The 21,532-nt window shown below is 43.3% G+C and overlaps 1 protein-coding gene across 1 annotated transcript in view; it reads left to right on the top strand.

Moving 5' to 3' along the window:
• ALDH1A3 (aldehyde dehydrogenase 1 family member A3) overlaps positions 1 to 20,036 on the top strand; it is a 31,553-nt gene extending 11,517 nt beyond the window's left edge. Inside the window, exons 5-12 of the mRNA XM_018069629.2 lie at positions 1,377 to 1,505; positions 3,796 to 3,909; positions 6,719 to 6,821; positions 7,807 to 7,991; positions 12,528 to 12,692; positions 14,525 to 14,682; positions 15,866 to 15,940; positions 17,322 to 20,036. Coding sequence (XP_017925118.1) covers positions 1,377 to 1,505; positions 3,796 to 3,909; positions 6,719 to 6,821; positions 7,807 to 7,991; positions 12,528 to 12,692; positions 14,525 to 14,682; positions 15,866 to 15,940; positions 17,322 to 17,394 — 1,002 coding nt within the window. The 3' untranslated portion in view covers positions 17,395 to 20,036. The remainder of the gene's footprint in view (positions 1 to 1,376; positions 1,506 to 3,795; positions 3,910 to 6,718; positions 6,822 to 7,806; positions 7,992 to 12,527; positions 12,693 to 14,524; positions 14,683 to 15,865; positions 15,941 to 17,321) is intronic.
• The last annotated feature ends 1,496 nt before the right edge of the window (positions 20,037 to 21,532 follow it).

Raw genomic sequence — 21,532 nt, 5'->3', positions numbered from 1 at the left:
ATCTTCCTACTTGACTGAAAAAGATTCTGTCACTGTTCTGTATATGTCTCCCTAGACCAATTAACAGTCCTCCCGTTTTCCTGTGGCTTGACTATATTTAAACCAGTGTTCTTAGCAAGGGAGGTTCTAAGAAAGTGCAGCATATGGCTGATTTTTATCCCAAGGTGATATCATGAGGCAGCCCTGGAGTCCTTTACTGTTATTTTCACCAGTCACTCTGCAGCAGAAAACTCCTAATGGAGCTATGTCATGCTCTGAAAGTGTAGAAAAGCAGTGTGGGTGTGAATGGCTCAAGATGCAAAGTCAGGCCTCTAAGAAGGCTTAGGAGAAAAAGACAAATGGGCAAATTATGGGATGTGGCCATTGGAGAGGATCACTGAAATGGAACAGACCTGGGAAAAAGAGTGAAACATGTTAAAGAATAGCACTTGAGACTAAATTCTGCTTTGTCTCAGGCTGCTGGGTTAGAACGGAACTCATTGCTTAAAAGTTACACTGCTAATTTCTTTGTAAGTGTGAATCTGTGGATTCCTAACATATTTGGCTTCTTTGTTGATAGTTAAAGCCCTTGGCTTGAGTCTTGACAAGAAGTCCCCTTACTGTTGGCCTGCTTCCATCATCCCTGAAGCAGCATTAATTATTTTTAATGAAGAAATCCTTTCTACTGCCAAATGACCTTTTTGAGATTCATTGTGAGCTACATTTTCCACTTCTTGCTTAGGCTCCAAAATCTACAAATACACATGACCATGAAAGAGATTAGCACAGAGTAAACTGATGTGGACTGGTTCCTAATTCTAAATTAGAAAACTAATTGGAAAGGAACAATTTACAATTTGAAGGGAGGATAAGAACTCCCCTAGATTTCCATGACTGAACAACCCACTGCAGATTCCTAGTTATAAACCTGGAACTGAATGGTATTGTGTAACTCCTGACTACTCAGCCAATGCCTAACAGACAAAAATGAGGTTTTTTTCAATGAGTAGTTGCACCCTGCGATTCCCCACATACGGATGCTGTGCAAAAGTGATACATCAGGAAACTGCCTCCAACACAGTTTCTGTGAACAGCCAAAATCCTACACGAAGTGTGATCAAACTCCCGTAAAGAATGAGGTCACATCATACAGAAATTTGTCCAACTTACAGGATTAGCGTGAGGACTGCCAGCAATATTAGGGATCTCAGGGGGAAATCAAGGAAGTTATGCTCTGTAGTCCAGGCAAACACAGTATTGTAAGCAGACACTTCTCTTCATGGCTTTCCTCCCAGTTCTTTTTCTCCCTGAGCTGTGAGAAGGTGGGGAAAACACTGTGTGGAAGCGAGTAGGTGACTGTGCCAGGCTGGTCTGACCCGTGACTTGTGTTCTTGCAGTGGAACTTCCCCTTGCTGATGCTGGTTTGGAAGATGGCACCAGCCCTGTGCTGTGGGAACACTCTGGTTATCAAGCCAGCTGAACAAACTCCCCTCACATCGTTGTACATCGGCTCTCTGGTCAAGGAGGTGAGGAAATCTCAACACCCTGTCGAGGTTCTCTTAAGGTTGTAAGCAGAATTTTTGAATTGGCTGTCCAGAGTTTTAAATTTTAAAGATATTAAAGCCTCATAAGGGAAAGTGAGAACAAGCTCTGTATTCAGTGTTTCTTCACAAAGACCTTCGTGACTGACAGTGACTGGCTGGGAGCAAAGATCACAAAACCTGTACGTTTTTCTCCTTTCTCAGGAAGCTGCAGAGAGAAAAAATAGTGCTTTTATTCCTCTGCCTTGTCTTCCCTTCTCCCAAATGAGGGAAAAACAACAGCTCAGTTTTATTAGACAATGGGACAAAAAAGAGTGTGATTAGACAGCAGTGTTGTGTTTGTTGTTTTTAAGTGGGATAATTCAACCAAGACAGAGTGTCCTGGGAAACAATTCTTTGTCATTTCTGTGGTTCATAGAACAATTTAGCTATGTCTGGCCTGTAAAGTCAACTGAAATAAAGGGAAGATCGTAGGTTGGGGGTTTAAAAATGTTGCCTTAGGGCTTGTCAGGTAGGATCTGTTGTGCCCTGTTCATCATACAGAGGGGGTGGGAGGTGCACAGAACCTTCCAGCACTGGTCAGAACATCAGCTTCCTATAGCTACGGATGTGACTCACTGAGGGAAACCAAAGGAGTTGTGGGTATGCTTTTTCCTCTCAGTTGGAAGTCTGTTTGTTAGTCTCAGTCAAATGATGCTGATGATTTTGTCTGCTCTTGGCTTAGCCTGGGAGAAAACAGAAGGATATGTTGATAATTGACACTTAGGGCTCCTCCATCAGGAAAGGAAGTGGGGAAAAATAATACCAGTGAAATATTTCCTACAATTGCTTGACTTAATAAGATCACACAAGGTGAGTGCAGTTGTCATGGCTTTTCGTGAGCCCTGCCACACCACTGCTTTTTTCACTCTGACATGCAGCTCCCCAAACACAGGCATAGCATCTTCCCCCCAAAAAAACCCCATTCAGTTCTGGTAAAATTAATGTTTTGAGCTGGAATTCTAAGCTTGCTGTTTCTCACAGTTGATCTTCAAGGCAGAAGTGTAATTAGAGCAGAATAATTTTATTTGGAGATGCTCCTTTCTCCACCCAAAATTAGCTAAATTCTTTGCAGTTTTTCAGAAGAATAAGTTAAACTTTTTTGGTTTTCATCTTTAAAAGGATGCAGAAGATGTTACCACACAAGTAAAGCTACGTGTTGGGTTCAATGAAATAATTTCAGGCCAACCAAAATATTTTGGCTTTCATTTTTGCTGAAAAACAGAAAAAACTTTTTGGCTCAGGATGTCCTGAACCAATTTTTTGCTTCCTTGTGGCTTTGCTGCTTACTCCAAACACCATTACTTGCACAGTTTGACACGCAGTGTTTGCTTGAAAACTCATTAGCCAAGACACAAACTCTATTAAGTGCACTTTTGTCATTGTCACATCTAGAGAAGAAATGAGTCTGCCCTTTCAATTTATGAAGGGAAAACTGGGGAAAAAAGGTCTTATGAGGATAACTTTTTGCAAGATAGTACATGAGCAATTGCTTCCTTTTTTATTTAAAAGGAGAAACTGCATTTATTGAGATTTTTATACTAAAAAGTCATAAGAAACAAAGCAAATGTGTAACATTCTGCAATTCCATCATTAGAAATTGCAGGAAAAACAACCTTGTGCTACCAGTAGTAGGGAAGGACTAACCTAGAAGAGCATAATCCTTAAAACTCCAGTAAATCTCTCAGTTCTCCTTGCACTAGAATTTCACCTAAAGTTTTGCTATTTGTCTCTTTTGGCAAAATTACTAGTTGGCTAATCTAGGTTGTAAATGTGGTGGAAACTTGCATAAGTCTGTTACCATCTGCTTTTGTATTCCTGTTTTATTAGCCCCATCATCTAGTGAGGTTTTACTGACTTCTTAATCCCTCTGGCCCCTGAAGAACCACAAACATCAACCTTTGTTCAAAGCAAACTTTCATTCAGTTACCCCTTGGCTCCAGCTGCACTGCAGTAGCTGGGGGCCAAGTTTGGCCAAAAGACTCACTCTCTTTAGACTTGAAACTGGGATTTCTCCAAGAATTCTTACTGAAACTTGGCATTTCCTAAGCATGGCTGTGAGTTTCACCCACGTCTACTCCAGCTGGTAGCACCCAGCCATGTTACTGGAAAGTCTGGAAAACAGGGATGTATCTGGTAAGAGCTCCAAGGAGTACAGTACAACTAATTCAAGCTCCCTGAGAAACGAACTGTGCTCTCAAAATCTCTACAGATCTGTATTTAACCTCTGTTTCAGGTGGGTTTCCCTCCTGGTGTGGTGAACATTGTGCCAGGCTATGGCCCCACAGCTGGAGCTGCAATTTCTACCCATGACAATATTGATAAAATTGCTTTTACTGGATCAACCAAGGTAGGTGATGGATTTCTCATAGGACACCTGCTGTCCCTCTTTGCATTCTCTTCTAAACTGTCATTCACATAGGACTGGACTAATGAAATGTTGGTGATTTCTGTATAGCCAACACCTTTTTCCATCACATTCCATGGGACAGGACTTCTCAGAAGTGTTTGGTATTTGTCTAATTCAGGTCCTTGTGCTAATCCCACATCTCTGTAAGCTGAGTTTTACCAAACCACCATATTTCTGTCAGAACTGAATAGGTGCTCTGATACAAGACAGTGTACAGGGCAGGCTGGCAGTGACTTAACACCATGTCATTGACCTGATGGAGCTTCTGGGCAAGTTTTCCTGCCAGTCCTGCCCTGCAACTGGAAAACATGTCAGTCAGAGCCCTGAACAATTCTTCCTTGGCTTTAGTTACCTCTGAGGAACTTAGGACTTAAACAAAAACATGGCCCCGTGCCCAAGGCTTCCTCTGCTGACGTGGAGGGGATTAACATTTCAGCCTCTTCTGAGACCTGCACAGTAAAGCACCTTCTATTCAGTTTTTTCCTGTAAATAGGTGCATCTGACTTGTTTATTAGAGGGGTGGAAGTGAGACCTCTGCACTCTTAGTCCCCTACAGCCATCCTCTTCTGTACCTACATGGGGGAAAGTGCACATGGCCTGGCCAAGTCCATGGAATTGAGCACAGCTGAGACATGCAAAAAAAATTGCCTCCAGTAATCACTGCTGAAAATTCTCAAACAAAAGATTGCTTAGAAATGTGAATGTTTTTCCACTGACTGCTTTAAATGTTTCTTGCATATCCACACCCCCTGAAGAGAGGCAGTGTCCAAAGAATGGAAATGCTGACACCAGTGGAGGCAGTTGAGGCAAATATAGTCTCTTCTTTATTTCTTTGAGGAACATTGTTCTTGTTGAGCATTTGCTGAGTTCATCCATTCTTATGTCTGTCCTCGTAACTGCAGAGTGTAATCTGAATGTATAATGATGACAAATTACCTTGAAAGGTGTTCTTGGCCGGTAAAGGTAACTCTAAACACTCAAAAGCTGCTGCATTTACCAACACTACCATCTAGTGGCTTTGTGTACATCCAAACTGCTGTGCATATCCCATAGGAAAAGGTGTGTTAAGCCTCTGTTTCTCTACTGGGATCATGGGAACAAACACAAATGCAATAAAGTAAAAGTTAACAATAAGCTTTTACTCTCTTGATAGTTGGTCTAATCTCAGAGTTTACTCAGTGTTATGCTTCTCTCCAAATCCTAGATCAGAAACTTTTAGCCCAGATGAGACTCTGGCTGTGTGAAAACAATGGAGCTTATAGACTCATCCAGCCCACATGGATCTGTTTGGGTTTTTAATGAAAAAGAAGTATCCAGTGGATTAGTGGCAGAAGGAAAATCTCAGCTGCTGGAACCTGTAGGCAAAAAAACTCCTGTGGACACTGTGCTTGTCTCCTAATCCATGGGTGTGCAGGAAACACCGAGGGAGACAGATTCTTTACTAATGCATGTGTAATTTAGAAGTGTTCTCTTCCCCCTCCACCCATCTGTGAGTTCAGCTGCATCTCTGCAGTATTTGCAGCACAATGCTACTGTTTCTGAGCCAGGAAGTGAAGCTAATTCAAAATATATTTTGACTTAGTTTTTAAGCCCCAGCTCAGGCTCAGTGCCAGCTTGGAAATACTGATCTTAAACTCCATGAGAATTTTCCCATCTAGATTTCTTCTTTTCTCTTAATTTATTAACTTACTCCTCTTTGGCCAGCTAGCTTGTAGTAATGCCTCTTGCAAAGCTATGATGTATCACTTATTTCTGCTGTCTCCAGGACTAAGCTCTGAGTGACTAGAGATGATCTGTACTGCGAAGTTCGGAGTCATGCTCGAGTTACAAAGTTACATGAGAAATACAGACCTGTAACTGCCAGCAAACTGCCCCATACTTTCCTTGCTCACAGTTCCACTCCAGGGAAACAGTATTTTTGGGCAGTAATAAGGTTTCCATGTGCAAAGGTAAAATACAAGAAAATCAGTTATAATAGAAACGAATTCAAATATAAGGTCACTCTTAAGAAGTTAACCTGTCCTAACAACTAAAGCTTCCAAATAACTTTAATTCCTACTCTTTCTAACAAAATTAGATGACTAAACTCTGGAAGCAGAGTAAATCTTCCCCTTCAGGAGAGGGTGGCCAGATGAATGCCAATAGGTGGTCAGAGCAGATTCCTGAGCAGAAAGTGCCCTGGCAGACTAGTTGGAGTTTCTCTGTTGACATCCTCAGGTGTTGCCTCGGATGGAACATGTCTCAGCTACTCTTGTGTGTGGAGCACCTCAGCCTAAACTGTCAGAAAGTATTAGTTTTCTCCTAAATGTCAAAATCACTGCATGGCTTTTTGGTGTGGGAGTGCTATCAGATAGGAACAGTGAGTTCCTATCATTGACTTGGCAAGATTTACTCTTAAGAAGTTTAAATTTGCAATTTTTAAAAGTAAAACTTGTAGCCCTTGGAGCCAGTTGACTGCCAGTGTTGCTGGCTGGGTTGCACTGGGTGGGAAATGCCTTGTTCTACAGCTCTGAGTAGCAGATAACTTCAGGGTACAGATCCTGTAGCTCTCTCACATAGCTCACCCTTTCAGATCTGCCTAAACCAAACCTTAATTCTGGCACAGCAGTAGGAAACTCAGACTCCTTGACTTCTACCTGCTTCAGCCTCCTGCTGGGCTCTTCCACCCTTGTCAGCATCACATTTGGCACACTGAGTTGAGATTTTCAGGGGAAAAAACTCATATCTTCTTTGTGTCTCACTGATGCAGGTTGGCAAACTGATCAAGGAAGCTGCTTCTAAAAGCAACCTCAAAAGGGTGACATTAGAGCTGGGAGGGAAAAACCCCTGCATCGTGTGTGCAGACGCAGACTGTGAGTATGGGCTGCTGGGTTTGCTGTAAGAGGCTGAGCATGGTGGGGTTTGTGTGTCTCTGCTGTCCTTTGGCAGCTCACAGGGCTGGGGTTTGCCACCACATCCACCCCAAAGCCTGGAGAAAACCTCTGTCTTAGAGCAGGGTACAGTTCTGCATCGCTGGAGCTCTTCCCCAGGGCAGGGATCATTCCCATGGCCCGTGTTGCCTTCTCTGGGGATGGCTGCAGTTGCAGATAAATCTTGCATTTGTATTTCTGCTGTTTGTGTGCTTTCTTTTTGGTTGGCAGTGCTGCAGAGCCTGAGCCAAGCACTGGGGAAAGCAGTTTTCTAGAAAGCAGCCCCTGTGCAGGCATTCCTGTGACAGGAGAGTTTTGTAGGACCTGATCTAATCCAGCCTCCACCTCTATCCTGGCGGTCTGCAGGGCTCATTTAACAAGTTTTGTTGTGATTTTGTTACACTAGGAGATACGTGTAACCTGTGACCATGAAAATAGTTGGAAAATTGTATTTGGGCTTCAGGAAAATATTCTCCACTCTCCTGCTCAGCACAGCAGAGGTTGGAATCAGAGGTATTTGTGCCAGTTGCTAATAGGGAGCCTTGCAAGGACCTGGCCAAAGCTGGCACACTGCTTTCTGAATAATCACTACTGAAACTAGTCTTTAGGAATCAATGCATGGTATCCAGGAATCCACATTTGAATTCCCACAGCAAGAAAAGCTGGTCAGTGCCTTCAGTGAGTCCTTGTGGAACAAGGTATCAGGAACTATGGCAAACTAGACCTTGAGACAAAAGGCAGGAAGGGGGGGTGGGTACAATAAGAGATCTAGTTTGGGGGCAGTGGGAGGCCCTGTGAGTGCCTCCACTGGGTGTGGACCACCCGTCAGCCTTTTTTTGAGGAGTTTTTCCAAAGAGAAAAGAAACACTGGAAGGGTCGAAACTGTGCATGTGGTAACACTTCTCCCTCCTCCTGGGCCATCTTGCAGTGGACTTGGCAGTGGAATGTGCCCACCAAGGCGTGTTCTTCAACCAGGGGCAGTGCTGCACGGCGGCCTCGCGGGTGTTCGTGGAGGAGCAGATCTACCCGGAGTTCGTCAAGCGCAGCGTGGAGTTTGCCAAGAAGAGACTCGTTGGAGACCCCTTTGATGCCAGAACTGAACAAGGGCCCCAGGTAACTGTGTGCCTGAGAACAGTTTATTGTTTGGTTTTTGGTTGTGGTTTTGTTTAATTTTCCTTGTGTAAATATTATCCTTACGAATACGGTCCCAGCAGAAGTGCCGAGGGGTGAGTAATGTATCATGGCTTTATTTTTCCTCTCCATTTTAAATATCAATTAATCACAACTGTTGAAATGTTATGTTGTAATTTTTTTTTTAAAAAACACAAATGTATTTAATTCAGTTCTTATCCAGCTCTAAGGAAGGGGCTGTCTTCCTGGTCCAGTAACACAAAGCACGTTGCACTGAGCCGTTGCACTGAGCCATAGCACTGCTCAGAAGAGTTCAGCCGAATGGCCATTCAGCTTCTTGGCTGTGCTGGTGATGACAAGTAGTTAGAGCCCAGGGACTCCTGAGTCCTCAGTTTCCTTCTCTGCTCCCTTCCTTTGGAAAAGTTTCAGCTGAATTAGGAGGAAGAACCATGCCAAGCTGCTGTCAGGACTGGCCTCCTCAATGCTTCCAGAGCCTTCCTCTTAGTTTTTGCATTTGACGCAATCTGAGCTGTGCTGGAGAGCTCTGGAGGAAGGTGATCCTTGGGTCAGATCTTCTAACAGGCCCACTGTTTGCTACCAAAAATAAAGCAGAATTCCCAGAAATCTCTAGCCAAGGCCTCTTGTTCTCAGCACTGCATTGTGAGTTTAATTTCCTTGATGCTGTGTAGGATCCCTCAGAGAACAGATGGCTCTGGGGACATCTGCCTCCCCTTATCTGGACCTGAATCTGCACATGATTCATGCATGGCATGTCCTCCTGCATGGGGAATAAGATGATGTACACCCCCTGTTCATGCTGAGGCTGCATCCAGCCCTGTAACTTGCCTAGAAAGAGATTTCAAACTGCTCAGAAGTCTGAGAAAAATACTCCCATGCTGAGACTTGTCTGCAGAGATGAGCTGACCCTCAAGCTGTTTCAAGGTCTGCTCTTACCTTCTGTTAAGGGCTGCCAGCTTTGGGCATTTGTTTGTTGTTTGGTATTTTTTAATATGACATCATCCTAAACCTTATCCAGCAGAAGCAGTAAGTGAGCTGCAGTTATTGGTCCCATCAGGACCATGTTCACCTGGCTGTGCTGACAGAGACCACTGAGTTCATGAGAACAGCCCCTAAATTCACAGGAAGTGAGGTTTTAAAGGGTGAAACACCCTGCAGTGACTGGAACACATAGAACTGGGCTGCTTATTTCAGTTCATCTGTGCTCCCAGCTCTTGCCAGAGCACTCCTCAGGGCACAACTATGGCACAGCACCATCCTCTGGGATCACTGTGGCTTAAGGGAGGCTCCTTGCATACAGAGCTGTAATTAAGGGTAACAGTGAGTCCAGTCAGCAGTGTCTGGTCAGATTTTAAATATGGCCCATCTGTCTTCTTTCCCTGCTCTGGCTTACCTGTTACACTTGTAGCTAGGGGAGATAGCACACCCCCACACACCTGAACTCCTGTGCATGCAACTGTCAAAGCCCAAGATGGGAAGGTGTTGAGAGGGGGAGGAAACTGTAAATCCCAAAGCTTTTATGTGGTTACCAGTGCAAAGGAACAACCTCTTCCTCTTCAGCTCTGGTTCCTTGCTCTCTGGAGCCTATGCTGTGGGCACACACAGGATCTTCAGCAGAGGAGAGAAATGATGCAGTGTCACAAGGACTTAAAATACCTTCTAAAGTAGCAAAGATTCACACCTGCCCACAAGTTACTGTTCAAATGTGAAGTTTCCAGTTTTTTTCCCTGTTCCTGAAGTAACCTGCTTGGCTGTGAGGGGTTTTTTTATCTTGAACTGATGGATAAGGGAAGAATCACCAGGAAAAAATAATCTGTCTTCCTCTTCTTCATCTCTCCCCATCAGGTGCTTCAGATCCAGCCTGTTGCTTTCATTCTCCTTTTGTGTAGGTCAGGGGGAACATACACAACAGCATCACAAAAATGGCCACATGCTGCTGCATAGATCCCACTTTGGGATGGTCACTTAGAAGGCAACAGTGGGAAGGAGTTGGAGCCAACCTTTAGGCTGACAGGGTTTGTAGCCCATGATCTTTTTGGTCCTACATCATCTGTAGGTGATGACAATCCTGTTCCACAAGAAGTTGATGTAAGCTAGTCCTGGAAAAGTGGTCCCATGTGCAGCTGTTTCTTCCTACATTGCACTGAACTGGTTTGGGGAATGGGCTGATTCAGGTCTAATGCAGCCTTTTTGGAAGTGAGGAAGAAAGGTTTTACTCAGGTCTTTTCCCTGATGTGCATTACTGGGCACTGGCATGGGTGCTCGTGGCATGGATGTGGGGAATAGACTCTGTCAGCTGCAGGATTGGGTTATGCTGATATAAACTGTACTGCTCTGATCAAAATTAGGTCAGCTTTAAACAGTATTAAATTTAGACAGAAATGAGGCATGCTTCTGATGAGACCTCTCCAAAACTCACATGTGTCTGGCAGTGCTGACTGGCTGGAATTCAAAGGACACCACAAGGAACCTGTGGGGTGATCAGGACTGTTTGAGCAGAGTGCCAACCCCAAATCCAGACCAAGGGCAATTTTTAATTTTGGATTCCTGGGAGCTGTATCACAGGAAGCAATAAAGTAAATCTGCACAGATGGCAAACTGGTTAACCAGGGCATCATACAACTGGGAACAGCAAACTGCATTAGATGAGACTAATGTCCTGGTGGACTAGAACAGGGATTAGATTAGAACAAGACTACACTACTTTTGCTATTTTAGAACCCCAAATACTGGGATTTGTGGACTGTAAGACCTAGTCTACAGGAATAAAATTAACACTAATCATGGCAATTGTTAGCCAGGAGTTATTCAGACTAAAACATATCATTTGATTTATAAGATGGTGAATATTTTCCTTTGACTGTATACATGCACCTCAGAATTAAAGTGTGAAAGTAAAATATGTAAGTAGAAAGGGTCTGTTTCCAATACTGTTGGACCCAGTTGTGGGTTATTTTGCAGGATTACAAATGCTAGAATTGGAAAAGGAAAAACTTCTTGTGGTCTTGACTTAAATGAAGCAAGAGATGAAGATTTGGGGGTTCTCAGATTTTCGGCATTGCAGTCATCCTTAGAAACCTCCTTCTCTATTGAATTAGATGAATAAATAGTAGAATTTGCTTTACCAGATCATGTGTTTTTAATAGAAGTCAATGCTTGAACCATAAATAATAGTGGAGTAGGGGACAGAATTTAAACAAGCCTTGCAAGCTCTAGTTACAATGACAAACAGTTCCACCCTTGCATGTCATTTTTACAAATGTTTTCTTTCCCCAGTGTCTTTTCATCTAACTGTAGTTTGCCTTGCAACAAGTTACAGCTGTATAAATATCCTTGTTTTGTTTTCTGTGATGTGAAGTGGATGGACTGGATTGGTCTGGATCACAGACATGCCGGGATGGAAAGCACTTGCAGATATTTTCAAATTATTTACACTTGGCAACTAAGCAACCAGGCAAATAGACAACGTGTCTGACACCTGCCAAGCTCACTGTGTGACACTGTATCCTACATGAGGACACACATTTCCTCGTGCAGTAGCATGTATGAAGTGTGTCCTTGGGTAGCACCTTAACACTGGAGAGAACACAAGCACTTGGTACAAGCTGTCCACAGTGCATGAGAGACACACACATCTGTGTGGCAGCAGATGTGCTGTTCTCTGTTTTCTCTGTGTAGCAGAAGTACCCCAAGGACACCCTCCTGCAGCTTTGATATTTGTCTAAAAGCATGAAAACTTGGATTGTGTGTGGCCAGGATTAACTAGGGACAGGATATAGTCTGTAATCTGGAGGAGTCAAGTGTGGAACACTCCATGTAAACAGTCCCAACTGGCAACTGTCCCTGCTGAAATAAAAACAGATGCTGAGGGAGGGGGATTGAACAGCACAAGCATCTGGAGATACCTGGCATTCAGAATAACCCCCCAGGCTGCCAGGGCACCTCAAACCAGTGGGTGGAGTCCTTTATTTAACCACCTCAATACATTTGTCAAGCTTTTTGTTAGTTTTACTCTTTTTAAAACACCTCTGTAAGAATTTTACCCTGATTCTCCCTCCCTTGCAGCAATTCTGTTGGTCAGATCCCTTTGCTGAGCCCAGCAAAACCCATCTCAGGCTGTTCTCATGCTGCTACTGAGATAAATCAGTGGTTGAAGAAGGTCTGTAAGTCCTAGAGCTCGAGTGAGGTGAGCTGTGGGAGTGCATATCCAGGACACAGAGGGAGGGAAAGTGGGGAGACCCCTCCATGTGGCAGCAAACTGTTAGATCAGATTACACAATCACATGCAACTTCACCTTCTGTTTCCTGTGGCTCAGGGCTGTGCCCATGTCTTGTCTCTCACCCTGTTTGTTACCTGACTGTCCTATCCTAAACTGAGGTGTTAACTGACCTGGTTTGACAGTGCCCTGCAAACCTGCCCCTGGGCCACGTTCCTTGACTTGGTCTCTGGAACCACGATAATAAAGGCGCTGCTGTTTCTTTTCCTTTTGTGTCTGACAGATTGACCAAAAACAGTTTGATAAAATCCTGGAGCTGATAGAAAGTGGGAAGAAAGAAGGGGCTAAGCTGGAGTGTGGGGGTCTTGCCATTGAGGACAGAGGCCTGTTCATAAAACCCACTGTGTTTTCAGAGGTCACTGACAACATGCGGATCGCCAAAGAAGAGGTACAGTACAAGTCACTGGAATTTCATCTGCATTTACCACTGTAAATGGGAAAGAAAGAGGTATGGTTGTGGTTTGAAATCAAAACTTGAGAGGAGGGTAGAAGTAATCTGTTCTACTGATGAAGTATCTGCAAGATGAGCTTCAGGTTGGACTCTGTGTGTGAGTTGTAAGAGGAGAAGGGAAAAAGCAGAACAGAAAAAACTGTCAAAATGTTTTAGCAGCATTTTTTATGCAATTTATAAGTGTCTGTTTGCCATTCCTTCCTAATGCCTTGCTGCTTTCCCTCATTTTCTTTGGTTTTCCAAAAGAGAATTAGCTCTGTGAGTGTACTCACTGGACAAGAACAAACCCAGATACAAACACAGTAGTTAACACTACTCTAGAGTTTTTAGTTCTCATTTCAGGAGAATTTGATATAATGCAAAATATGAGCACATGCCTTACCTGGATAAATACCTCTTTAGTAGTAACGGTCATGGAGGGGTTTCTGTCTGAATCCTTGATTTTAAATATAAATAACTGAGTAAAAGTAATAGAAACTGTGGCAGGATGGAGCAGTTCTATTTATTCTTTGTCCTAAAGTTTGAAGGTTTTTCTAAAGACAGAGTTAAGCTTTATGGGAAAAGAACTCTGGGGCCTGCAGCTGGTGAGGAGGGAAGGAATGGCCACTGAAGAACTTCTCTCAAGTAGCCTTAGTGTCTCAAACAATCCCAGATTCCATTCTCATGGCAAAATCCCCTGAGGCTGACCATTTCTTTCCTATATGAAAACATGCTCAAAGCCAGCAAAGTGCAGATCTAATACTCTGGCTTTCATTATTCATCTGCAGAAATGTTGAACAAGCTGCATGTGATTAGATCCTGTGATATTCCTTTGAAATAGAAGTTAATCTACTTTTCATCGTGTTCCCCAATGGAAAAGAAGTAGTTGCCAAAGTCTAACTGGCACTTGTATTTTATAGTTTAGCCTAGTGCTTTTTATGGGGCTGCTTGCTGCTCACTCCTGGCAGGATGTTTAAATGTCTCAGATCTGCCACAGAATCTCTAAGGAACTTGGGAAAGATATCAGTCACTCAGGGCATGAGTTACATTCTAAAAATAGAGGGAAAAAGCTGAAAATCCCATGACAGGCCTTTTCTTAATGAACTGACTCCAAATCCCAAGTCATGATTCATGAAGCTTATCCAGTTTCATTCATTTGCAGTTTTGTTGCAAATGCATGTTCACCCTTTGCCTAGGATCGAGGCTCCAGTTAAATACCTGGATATCCCAAAACAGACATTTAGAAACCCTTCTGTGACCCTAAAGGTAACCCAAGTGACAAGGGAGTCTCCATCTCACCTTCAGTGGGGTTCATTGTGCTGTGAGGCCTGGGAAACCAAGTTTGTGGTCAAACACAGACGTGGTAAATGCAGTGCATGCAAATAAACTGCACACAGTGACAAAACCAGAGTTAAAATCAAGGAAGGAAACTTGCAGTCCTTGAAATATGTTAATTGCTAATTGAGTACACTCAGCTTTAGAGTTCAAAAGGAGAGTTGTCAAGGAGTAAGGATGAAGCATTTGAAACTTGTCCAGATCTAACTCTGCTTGTTTTGGTTGTTAGAAATGATCCATTAGTTGTTGGATCTTAGCACTGTATACAGCACATCACTGTGCTTCCTTTGAAGTTTCATTAGTAGTTTTTAAGAGACTCTATCAGTGACTTTCTAGAAGGCTAGGATGTAACATTTTCAATGTATTATCCAAACAAAGCATCTGACTCCAATTACTTCAGAATTACCGTGATTACCAAAGGCTTTCCTGTACTAAAGTTTAATCGATATATGCAGATTTTTGGGCCAGTTCAGCCAATTATGAAGTTCAAGAATATAGAAGAGGTGATAAGGAGAGCCAATAGTACCGAGTACGGACTCACGGCCGCGGTGTTCACAAAGAACCTGGACAGAGCCTTAACTCTGGCTTCAGCTCTGCAGTCAGGAACAGTCTGGTGAGCAGTGTGGGAATGGAGTGTGGGCTGGGAGTTGGTTTCCTGGGAGGGGAGAGGGCTTTATGACTTGCAATCACGTATAAATGCTGGAGGTGAGATGTATTAGTAGCCTGTTTAATTCTTTATGCTGCTCAGAAACAACATCCATTCCTCAAAATAAGGTGGTGAGGAATCGACAGTCTGTCGAGAAATGAATTGGTTTTTCCTTCAGTTGATGTAGTTCTTTGTCTGAACAACCCTGGAAATGTCGGAACTGTAGTAAATTCCACCAGACATGATGCCTTTCAAATCCTATGTGTGTGTGTGTGTCGTGATCTTCAGGCACCACCAGCTGGGTCTTTGCTGCACAAACCAGTGTGGACAGTAGATGGCAACACACCACTGTCACAAAGAGCAGCTTTTATTGCTTACAGAATTCCTTATTTTATATTAGAATCATTTTAAAGATGGAATCTTGATTTTTTTTTTTCCCACTCAGTATAGGAATTTGATCTGATGTCTGATTTTGATGCACACAAAGGATTGATTTCAAGAGCTGGCACTTGAAGAATCTGCCTGAAATATTTAAGTAAAAATGGGATGTTGGACTTTGAAGGATACATGTGCTGTACATAGAGCTGCAGACCTACAGCACAAGCCATAGCTGTCCCTTTTCAGTCACTTGATCTTAGTGAGGTGCTGAGGAAGTGTCTGCATTAGCTTTTTCTCCCACATGTCTATAGAAATGGGCACAGTGCTTTCATTTTACTGCAACACAATTGTCTAATACAGTCCAAATCTTTTTCTATACCTGGAAGCGGATGCTGGGCCTGGTTGTGGGTGTTTAGACAGCTTTTGGAGTAAACATGTTCATTTCAGAATGTGCTTCATAAACTAGGGAATAGGCTGGACTATTTATTTTAATCACAGCTCTGAACACGGACTAAATTCCCGCTCTAGCATGAAAGTCTTTGCCACTGGAGACTATGAAGTGAGATGTGGGTCAGTCTGAGTACCACTCAAAAGTTTTGTGTTTCTGCAACAAAATAAGGTTTTATTGCTAAAATCTGATTTCTCAAGTGACCGAATTGTATAAAGAAAAAACTGACAGATTTCAGCCCTTTTTTGTATTGTTGTTGTTGTCATCATCTTGCTTCTCTTTGGTATTGAATTGTCTTTTTAAAAATTGATGTTTTTATTGTAGGATCAACTGTTACAACGCGCTCTATGCACAGGCTCCTTTCGGTGGCTTTAAAATGTCAGGCAATGGCAGAGAACTGTAAGTTTTACTCAATATTTTGTTTATATGTGGGTGGTGAATGCAATAACAATTGTGACTGTGAAAACACTGTTGAATTTGCTTTTAAACTATCAGGCTTGCAGCAGGCTGCAGTGGGAGGTGCTAAGCCAGTACAGCGTGTATGTAAAGCATTCCTTCAGGAGTACCTTCATATGTTTTATAAGCTTTTAATAACTCCAGTTCAAGCAAGTCCACTTGGAAGCATTTTTCTATAGTGGTTAGGTTTTTAGATCAAGAGAGAAGTGTGACACCTTGGCTGGGGACACTGGCATTTACCCCAAACCTTCTCCACCTTTCTCTGGTGGTATCTGGGCCTCCTGTTGTATCATTGCTCCTAGTTGGACCTCTTCCAGTGGGAACGAATGATCTCCAAAATCATTCTGCATCCCACCTTCCAAACTTGCTGCTAAATTACAGAAGGACCCTCTGTCCCTCTTCCCCAGCCTGACCTGTTGCAGTGGGACTACCAGACATTTCAGCTCTAATTAGTTACTAAAGCTGACATTTTTAAACCAAGGTCACCCCAGAAGTTAGAGGTAGAGCTGAGAAATTTTCTTAAATCCTATTTTTTTTCTTGTATAGGAGGGAGACAGGTTTTCTTACACCATTCAGCAGACTCTTTAGAGGAATCTAAAGCACTTTTGCTTTCACAAGCCAGATTTAAGTCCAGGAACCACTCCCAGTAGCTGTTCTTGGTGCATCTGCTGCTCTGGGACATTCAGGTGCCTCACTTGCTAAGCACAGCAAATGAATTAATCCTCAAATGGGACATAGATATATTGAGACCTTATGGTTTACTTTGCCTGACTGCCTGGCTAATTAAAGGATGTCAGGGCTTTATCCCTTGGGCAAGGCATGGGAATAGAGCCAGTTTCCACCAACCATTTAATGCTCTCTTATCAGTGGTGGGCTCTCTTATCAGTATGTTTCTGGAACAAATGCCATGGTAACTTGTAGATAGAAGCTTCCTTTCAGTGAAAAATTAACTTTAATTACTGACTAAGCACTGATTACTGTATGTATGTGGCTGACTCTTCTGTGGCTGCTCATTGCAGCACTCAGTTTTCGTTAGGCAGAGTCACAAGGTGTCACCTTGTGGGTTACAGTGACCAGAAGCATTCCATGTTTCTTTTACAAAAGTTGTATGTCCTTGTGTGCACTTAGCAGTTATTAGAAGTGGTGGGACAAATCAATAGCTGGTCTAAGTTGGTTCAGAACTGGTTTTAATGGCCTGATGTCTCTACAGCAGCTGGCAATGAGAAGTTAAAGTGCAGACATGTAGAACTCTCTTCTCTTAGGGAAGTACACATTAACATGCTACAACTGTTTGTCCCTCTCCCTCCTCTCTCTTCTTTTCCAGTGGTGAATATGCTTTGGCAGAGTATACTGAAGTGAAAACAGTCACCATCAAACTCTCCCAGAAGAGTCCATGAGAACAGAAGGCCTAAAATGCTGACACTCTGAATGTGACACACGGGGGATGTGTTCAGAGCAAGGGGGAGGGGAGGGGTAGGAAGGAAAATGGAAACACCTGTCTTTATTCCTCTAGAAACACTGAATCTACTGGACTCCATTTTATCAACTGGCTCTTCAAAAACTGATTTTCCTGACCCTACTGGCAGTACACTCTTGTACTGTGCAATTCCCTGGCCGTTCGTCTGCCTGCTACCTGTGGCTAAAATGATGGTCAGTCATGGTGTTTGCAGGACATCTGCTTTCAAACTGTACCCTGAAGGACGTGGACATGCCTGGCATGTTAGAGAGATTGCTGGTACCATTAGCACGGGCTGGCAGACAACTTCAGAGGCATTTGGGTTTCACTTGGCATAGATGGACTCGAGTGGTAGGGTTAGTACAACTTGGCTGGAGTTGGTGGAGTTTGTGTGGACATTGCAGCTGGAGTTTGGAATCTGAGTGCAAGCTTTCATGGAAGGATCTGTAATGAACTTCTCTTTGAAAGAGCTATCTTAGTCTCTGTAAAGATACATGCATTCTCCATACTGGTGATATTCTAGCCCTGAATGAGATTTGTGGGAGTTTCCTAGAGGACTCCTTTGGGGCCAGTATTTCACCCAACAGAACTAGACTTCCAAGTATCTTTGGAACCTGATGTTTTGGTGTGCACACACTACACATGCTGCAAATGCAAGTCACTGACTTGCTGACCCTTCTGGCTCCGAGTGAGTCACAGTTGTATCTCAAACCTTCACTACAGCACTTTTTGCAGGAGGATTTTGCACTGTACTTACCTTGATGACACCAGGTTGGATGCTGAGCACGTAGCATGGCAGATACCCCACAGAAAACACCCTACACCAGTCTTTCTGACCTGGGGGAGAGAGCAGAAGAGCTGCAGGAAGCTGTCCTGCTCTCTCTTTCTCTGTAACTTTCAGGCTTTGTGAACATCTCTATATTTTTTGAGCCAGGGCTATTGTTGTGAGCATAAAACTATAAGCTCTTCTCACTGCTTCTTTATCCTGTGTGAATGTAGCTTAAAAATACATACTGGAAGTGCAGTATGAAAAGGCAGGTGCTCCCAAGCACCACCAAGTGCTAAAGAGGTGGGTGTACAAGCCAATTACTATGGATAAGCTATGGCTGGACCTAAATGTGCCAGAGCTTTGCAGTGGTTATCCCTGTGAGTGCTGTCATCTTGTAGCCACATGGAGTAGTTGATCCTTCACTGAGCAACCAACTGTGTTGGATTGTCTCTTGCTCACAGCTGTCCATGGAGTGGCTGTCACACCAAGTTCATATCTTAGTACCTCCTGCAGTAACTGCTTTGCATGCCCAGACATTATTAGGGGATTAATGACAGGCCACACACTGTCTTCAGTTCCTGGGTTCACTGCTTTCCCTCCTCCTCCTCCTGACTCTACTGGAGAACCACTGGCAAAAGGACGGCAAGTCCCAGTCTGCAGGAGCTGTGAGTGTGCAGGAGTTAGTGGTGACAGCTTGTTAGGAAGTTCAGGTGATCCCACTGGGATTGTCCTCTGAGAACAAACCCATGGAGGTTCCTTATGGCATATCAACAGATCTCCAGGGAGCACTCATAAAGATTCCTGCCTGGAGTTTTCCAATTGTCAGCGCTTGAAGCAGAAATGCAGGTCTAACCTCTCTTCTCTGCTGCAAGCAAGGATTTAACCAGTACCTTCCTTTGCTCGGAGATAGTCAGTAACAAGTTCTGTTGCATGAGTGGAGCTTTTTTTGGAGGAGGAAGGAAGGTGGGTGGCGATAAGTAAGGAAAATGTTTGCATGAGCCTAAACTTCCTTATTAGTTAGTGAACGTTGAAATTGCACTTCAACACCACTTAACTTCTTACATGACATACCTCCAACAGTTGTAACGAGGTGCCTGTCCTTCCATGGGATGTGAGACAGGTAAATCTCCCCATCCAGTGACGAAAATGTCCTCCCTTCCCCGTGAAAGGCCAAATGGGAACATTGTACATAAGTTTTTATTTTTGTAAAACACTTAGAGTGCAAACATCTTTTCAGACAAACATTTTACTCTTGCCTACCTGAGGGTTTTCTTGGGCTGCAGCCAGACAGTAGGGAGGTGAGGCAAACAGTAAAAGGCTGGTTATCTTGATGTATCTCTGATGTATTTTTGATAAACAGTGGTGGAAACTGAAATCATCTAAAATTCTTTAAATCCTACTATTCTGACTTTATGTGTTTGATATATATTTCACTTTTTTCCCTTATCATGTTTTTAAAATCATGTATTTTAAAAATTTTACATTTTTCAATTTATCTCTTATTGTATAAATCAGGGTTTGACTCTACACACTGAATTTTCTAAGTTATATAACACTAGACACTAACTAAAATAACCCCTTAGAGGGTATATATATTTCTTTCATTGCACAGTTAAGGCTTTCATATGAAATACTAGTTGTTTTTTTAAAAGAAAAAAAACTATATTTATAAATTAGGATACAGTTAATCTAATGTATTTTTATAGCTAAAGGTACATGAAAATGCTATGTTTAAACCTCATGTATATATTTAGACTATGGGTATCTTTTTTTGTAATAGTTCTTGTTCCTAATAAATGTTTAACTTTGTGAAACGGGTGTGTCTGAGGATTCAGTATCTCACCGGGAAACTGTGAGGGAATCTGCACTTGGATTAATTTCTGCAATTTGTGAAGAATTGGCCTGTTTTAAAAGAGTAAAGTGCTAAGTGTGGTCAGTGCTCTGCACATAAAAGCTGGAGTGTGGGTGTGCAGCTCACCCTGCAAACAGCCACTTGTGTGAGTTGTGCCGTTTACTGTGAGTGGAGGGAGGAGGAGAGTGGAGCTGCAGCTGGCAGGGGCAAGCACAAAGTCAGAAGGATCCTCTTTTCCTTCTGAGGTGAGACCCAAAATGGAAGTATTTGAAGAGATCATGCAGACAGATGGGGCTTCCTGCCTTGGTCTGTCTGCTCCTAGACCCCTTTGAGACTCATCCACCACTAATGTGACTCTGCTAAATGCATTCTCATTCCTGTCTTATTTCCCTCATCTGCGATGTAGATAGAGAGCAAGAACATTCCATTGTCTTTCTATTCTCTTCCCATCTGATGTGTGAGAAATACCTCTCAGCTCCCTACACAGGCCAAGCCAAACTCCTTGAATTTTCCACTTGCTAACAGCATCGCTCAGAAGCTTTTAGACTCCAGAAAGGGGAAGACTGGAGATACAAAGGAATTACTGTGAGTGACACAATCAATGGATACTTAAGGAAGAGTGGGATGAGATTTGGGGAGGGAAAAAGGGAAAAGTTAGCTTGAATGTGTGGATGAATTATTGCCTGGGGAAGTTAGAGTTTCCATCATAATAAAGGGAAAAGTTATTTTAGTGCATTTTCAAACAATTGTGCTAAAAAAAAAGCTGTAAGAAATGTCTGGGTAAGAGCTGGGCTGTGAGGCATAAAAGGCAGCAGGCTGATTAAGAGGTGTAAAGGGTAACACTGTTTTTAGCTGTGTTAAAAGTTAAAAGATGATGGTATAGGTGTGTTCTCGCTCTCTTGTCTATGGCTGCAGCTTGAGACTGATTGATGGGGACCCAAACACAGGTAAAAGCACCAGTGAAACCTATCCTCTCTGTCTCCAAAATCACTCCAAAGAAGCATCCCAGGCATATCTCAGGCTGCCACAGTCATTCAGTGAGTGGGCACGGCTTTTTCCATCCTTAAATGACCATCAGAGACCCATTGCTAAGTACGGACCAGAGAAGAAAAAACATCCTCTGTGTTTAATTTACAGAATGCCTGGGAGTAGCAGAGCAAAAGGCACGCAGAAATGGTCTTTTCTTAGTAGGTCCAATGGGTGGGGAAAATTCCAGGCTTGTCCAGGAAAGTTCCAGGCTTGTCAGAGGCTCCCGGAGAGGAACGGGTCAGTGATGGGGAAGGACTGCGCACACCAGCCCAGCGCTGGAGCGCAGCCCGGCTGACTCCTTCCGAAGAGAGAGAGCAATCTCGTTCTGCTCTTCCAACGGGGAGCAAACTCGGCGCGATCCGGGGAAGGACCAACTTTGGAAGTCGGAGATCTCGGAGCAGCCCGGTAAGGCCGGGCCGTGCCGGGCCG

This window comes from Manacus vitellinus, unplaced genomic scaffold (genome assembly GCF_001715985.3).
Source record: "Manacus vitellinus isolate BGI_N305 unplaced genomic scaffold, ASM171598v3 scaffold_16_pilon, whole genome shotgun sequence".
Classification (NCBI taxonomy): Eukaryota; Metazoa; Chordata; class Aves; order Passeriformes; family Pipridae; genus Manacus; species Manacus vitellinus.
The sequence above is the reverse complement of the archived record's forward strand: the minus strand, read 5'-3'. Positions and strand labels throughout refer to the sequence as shown.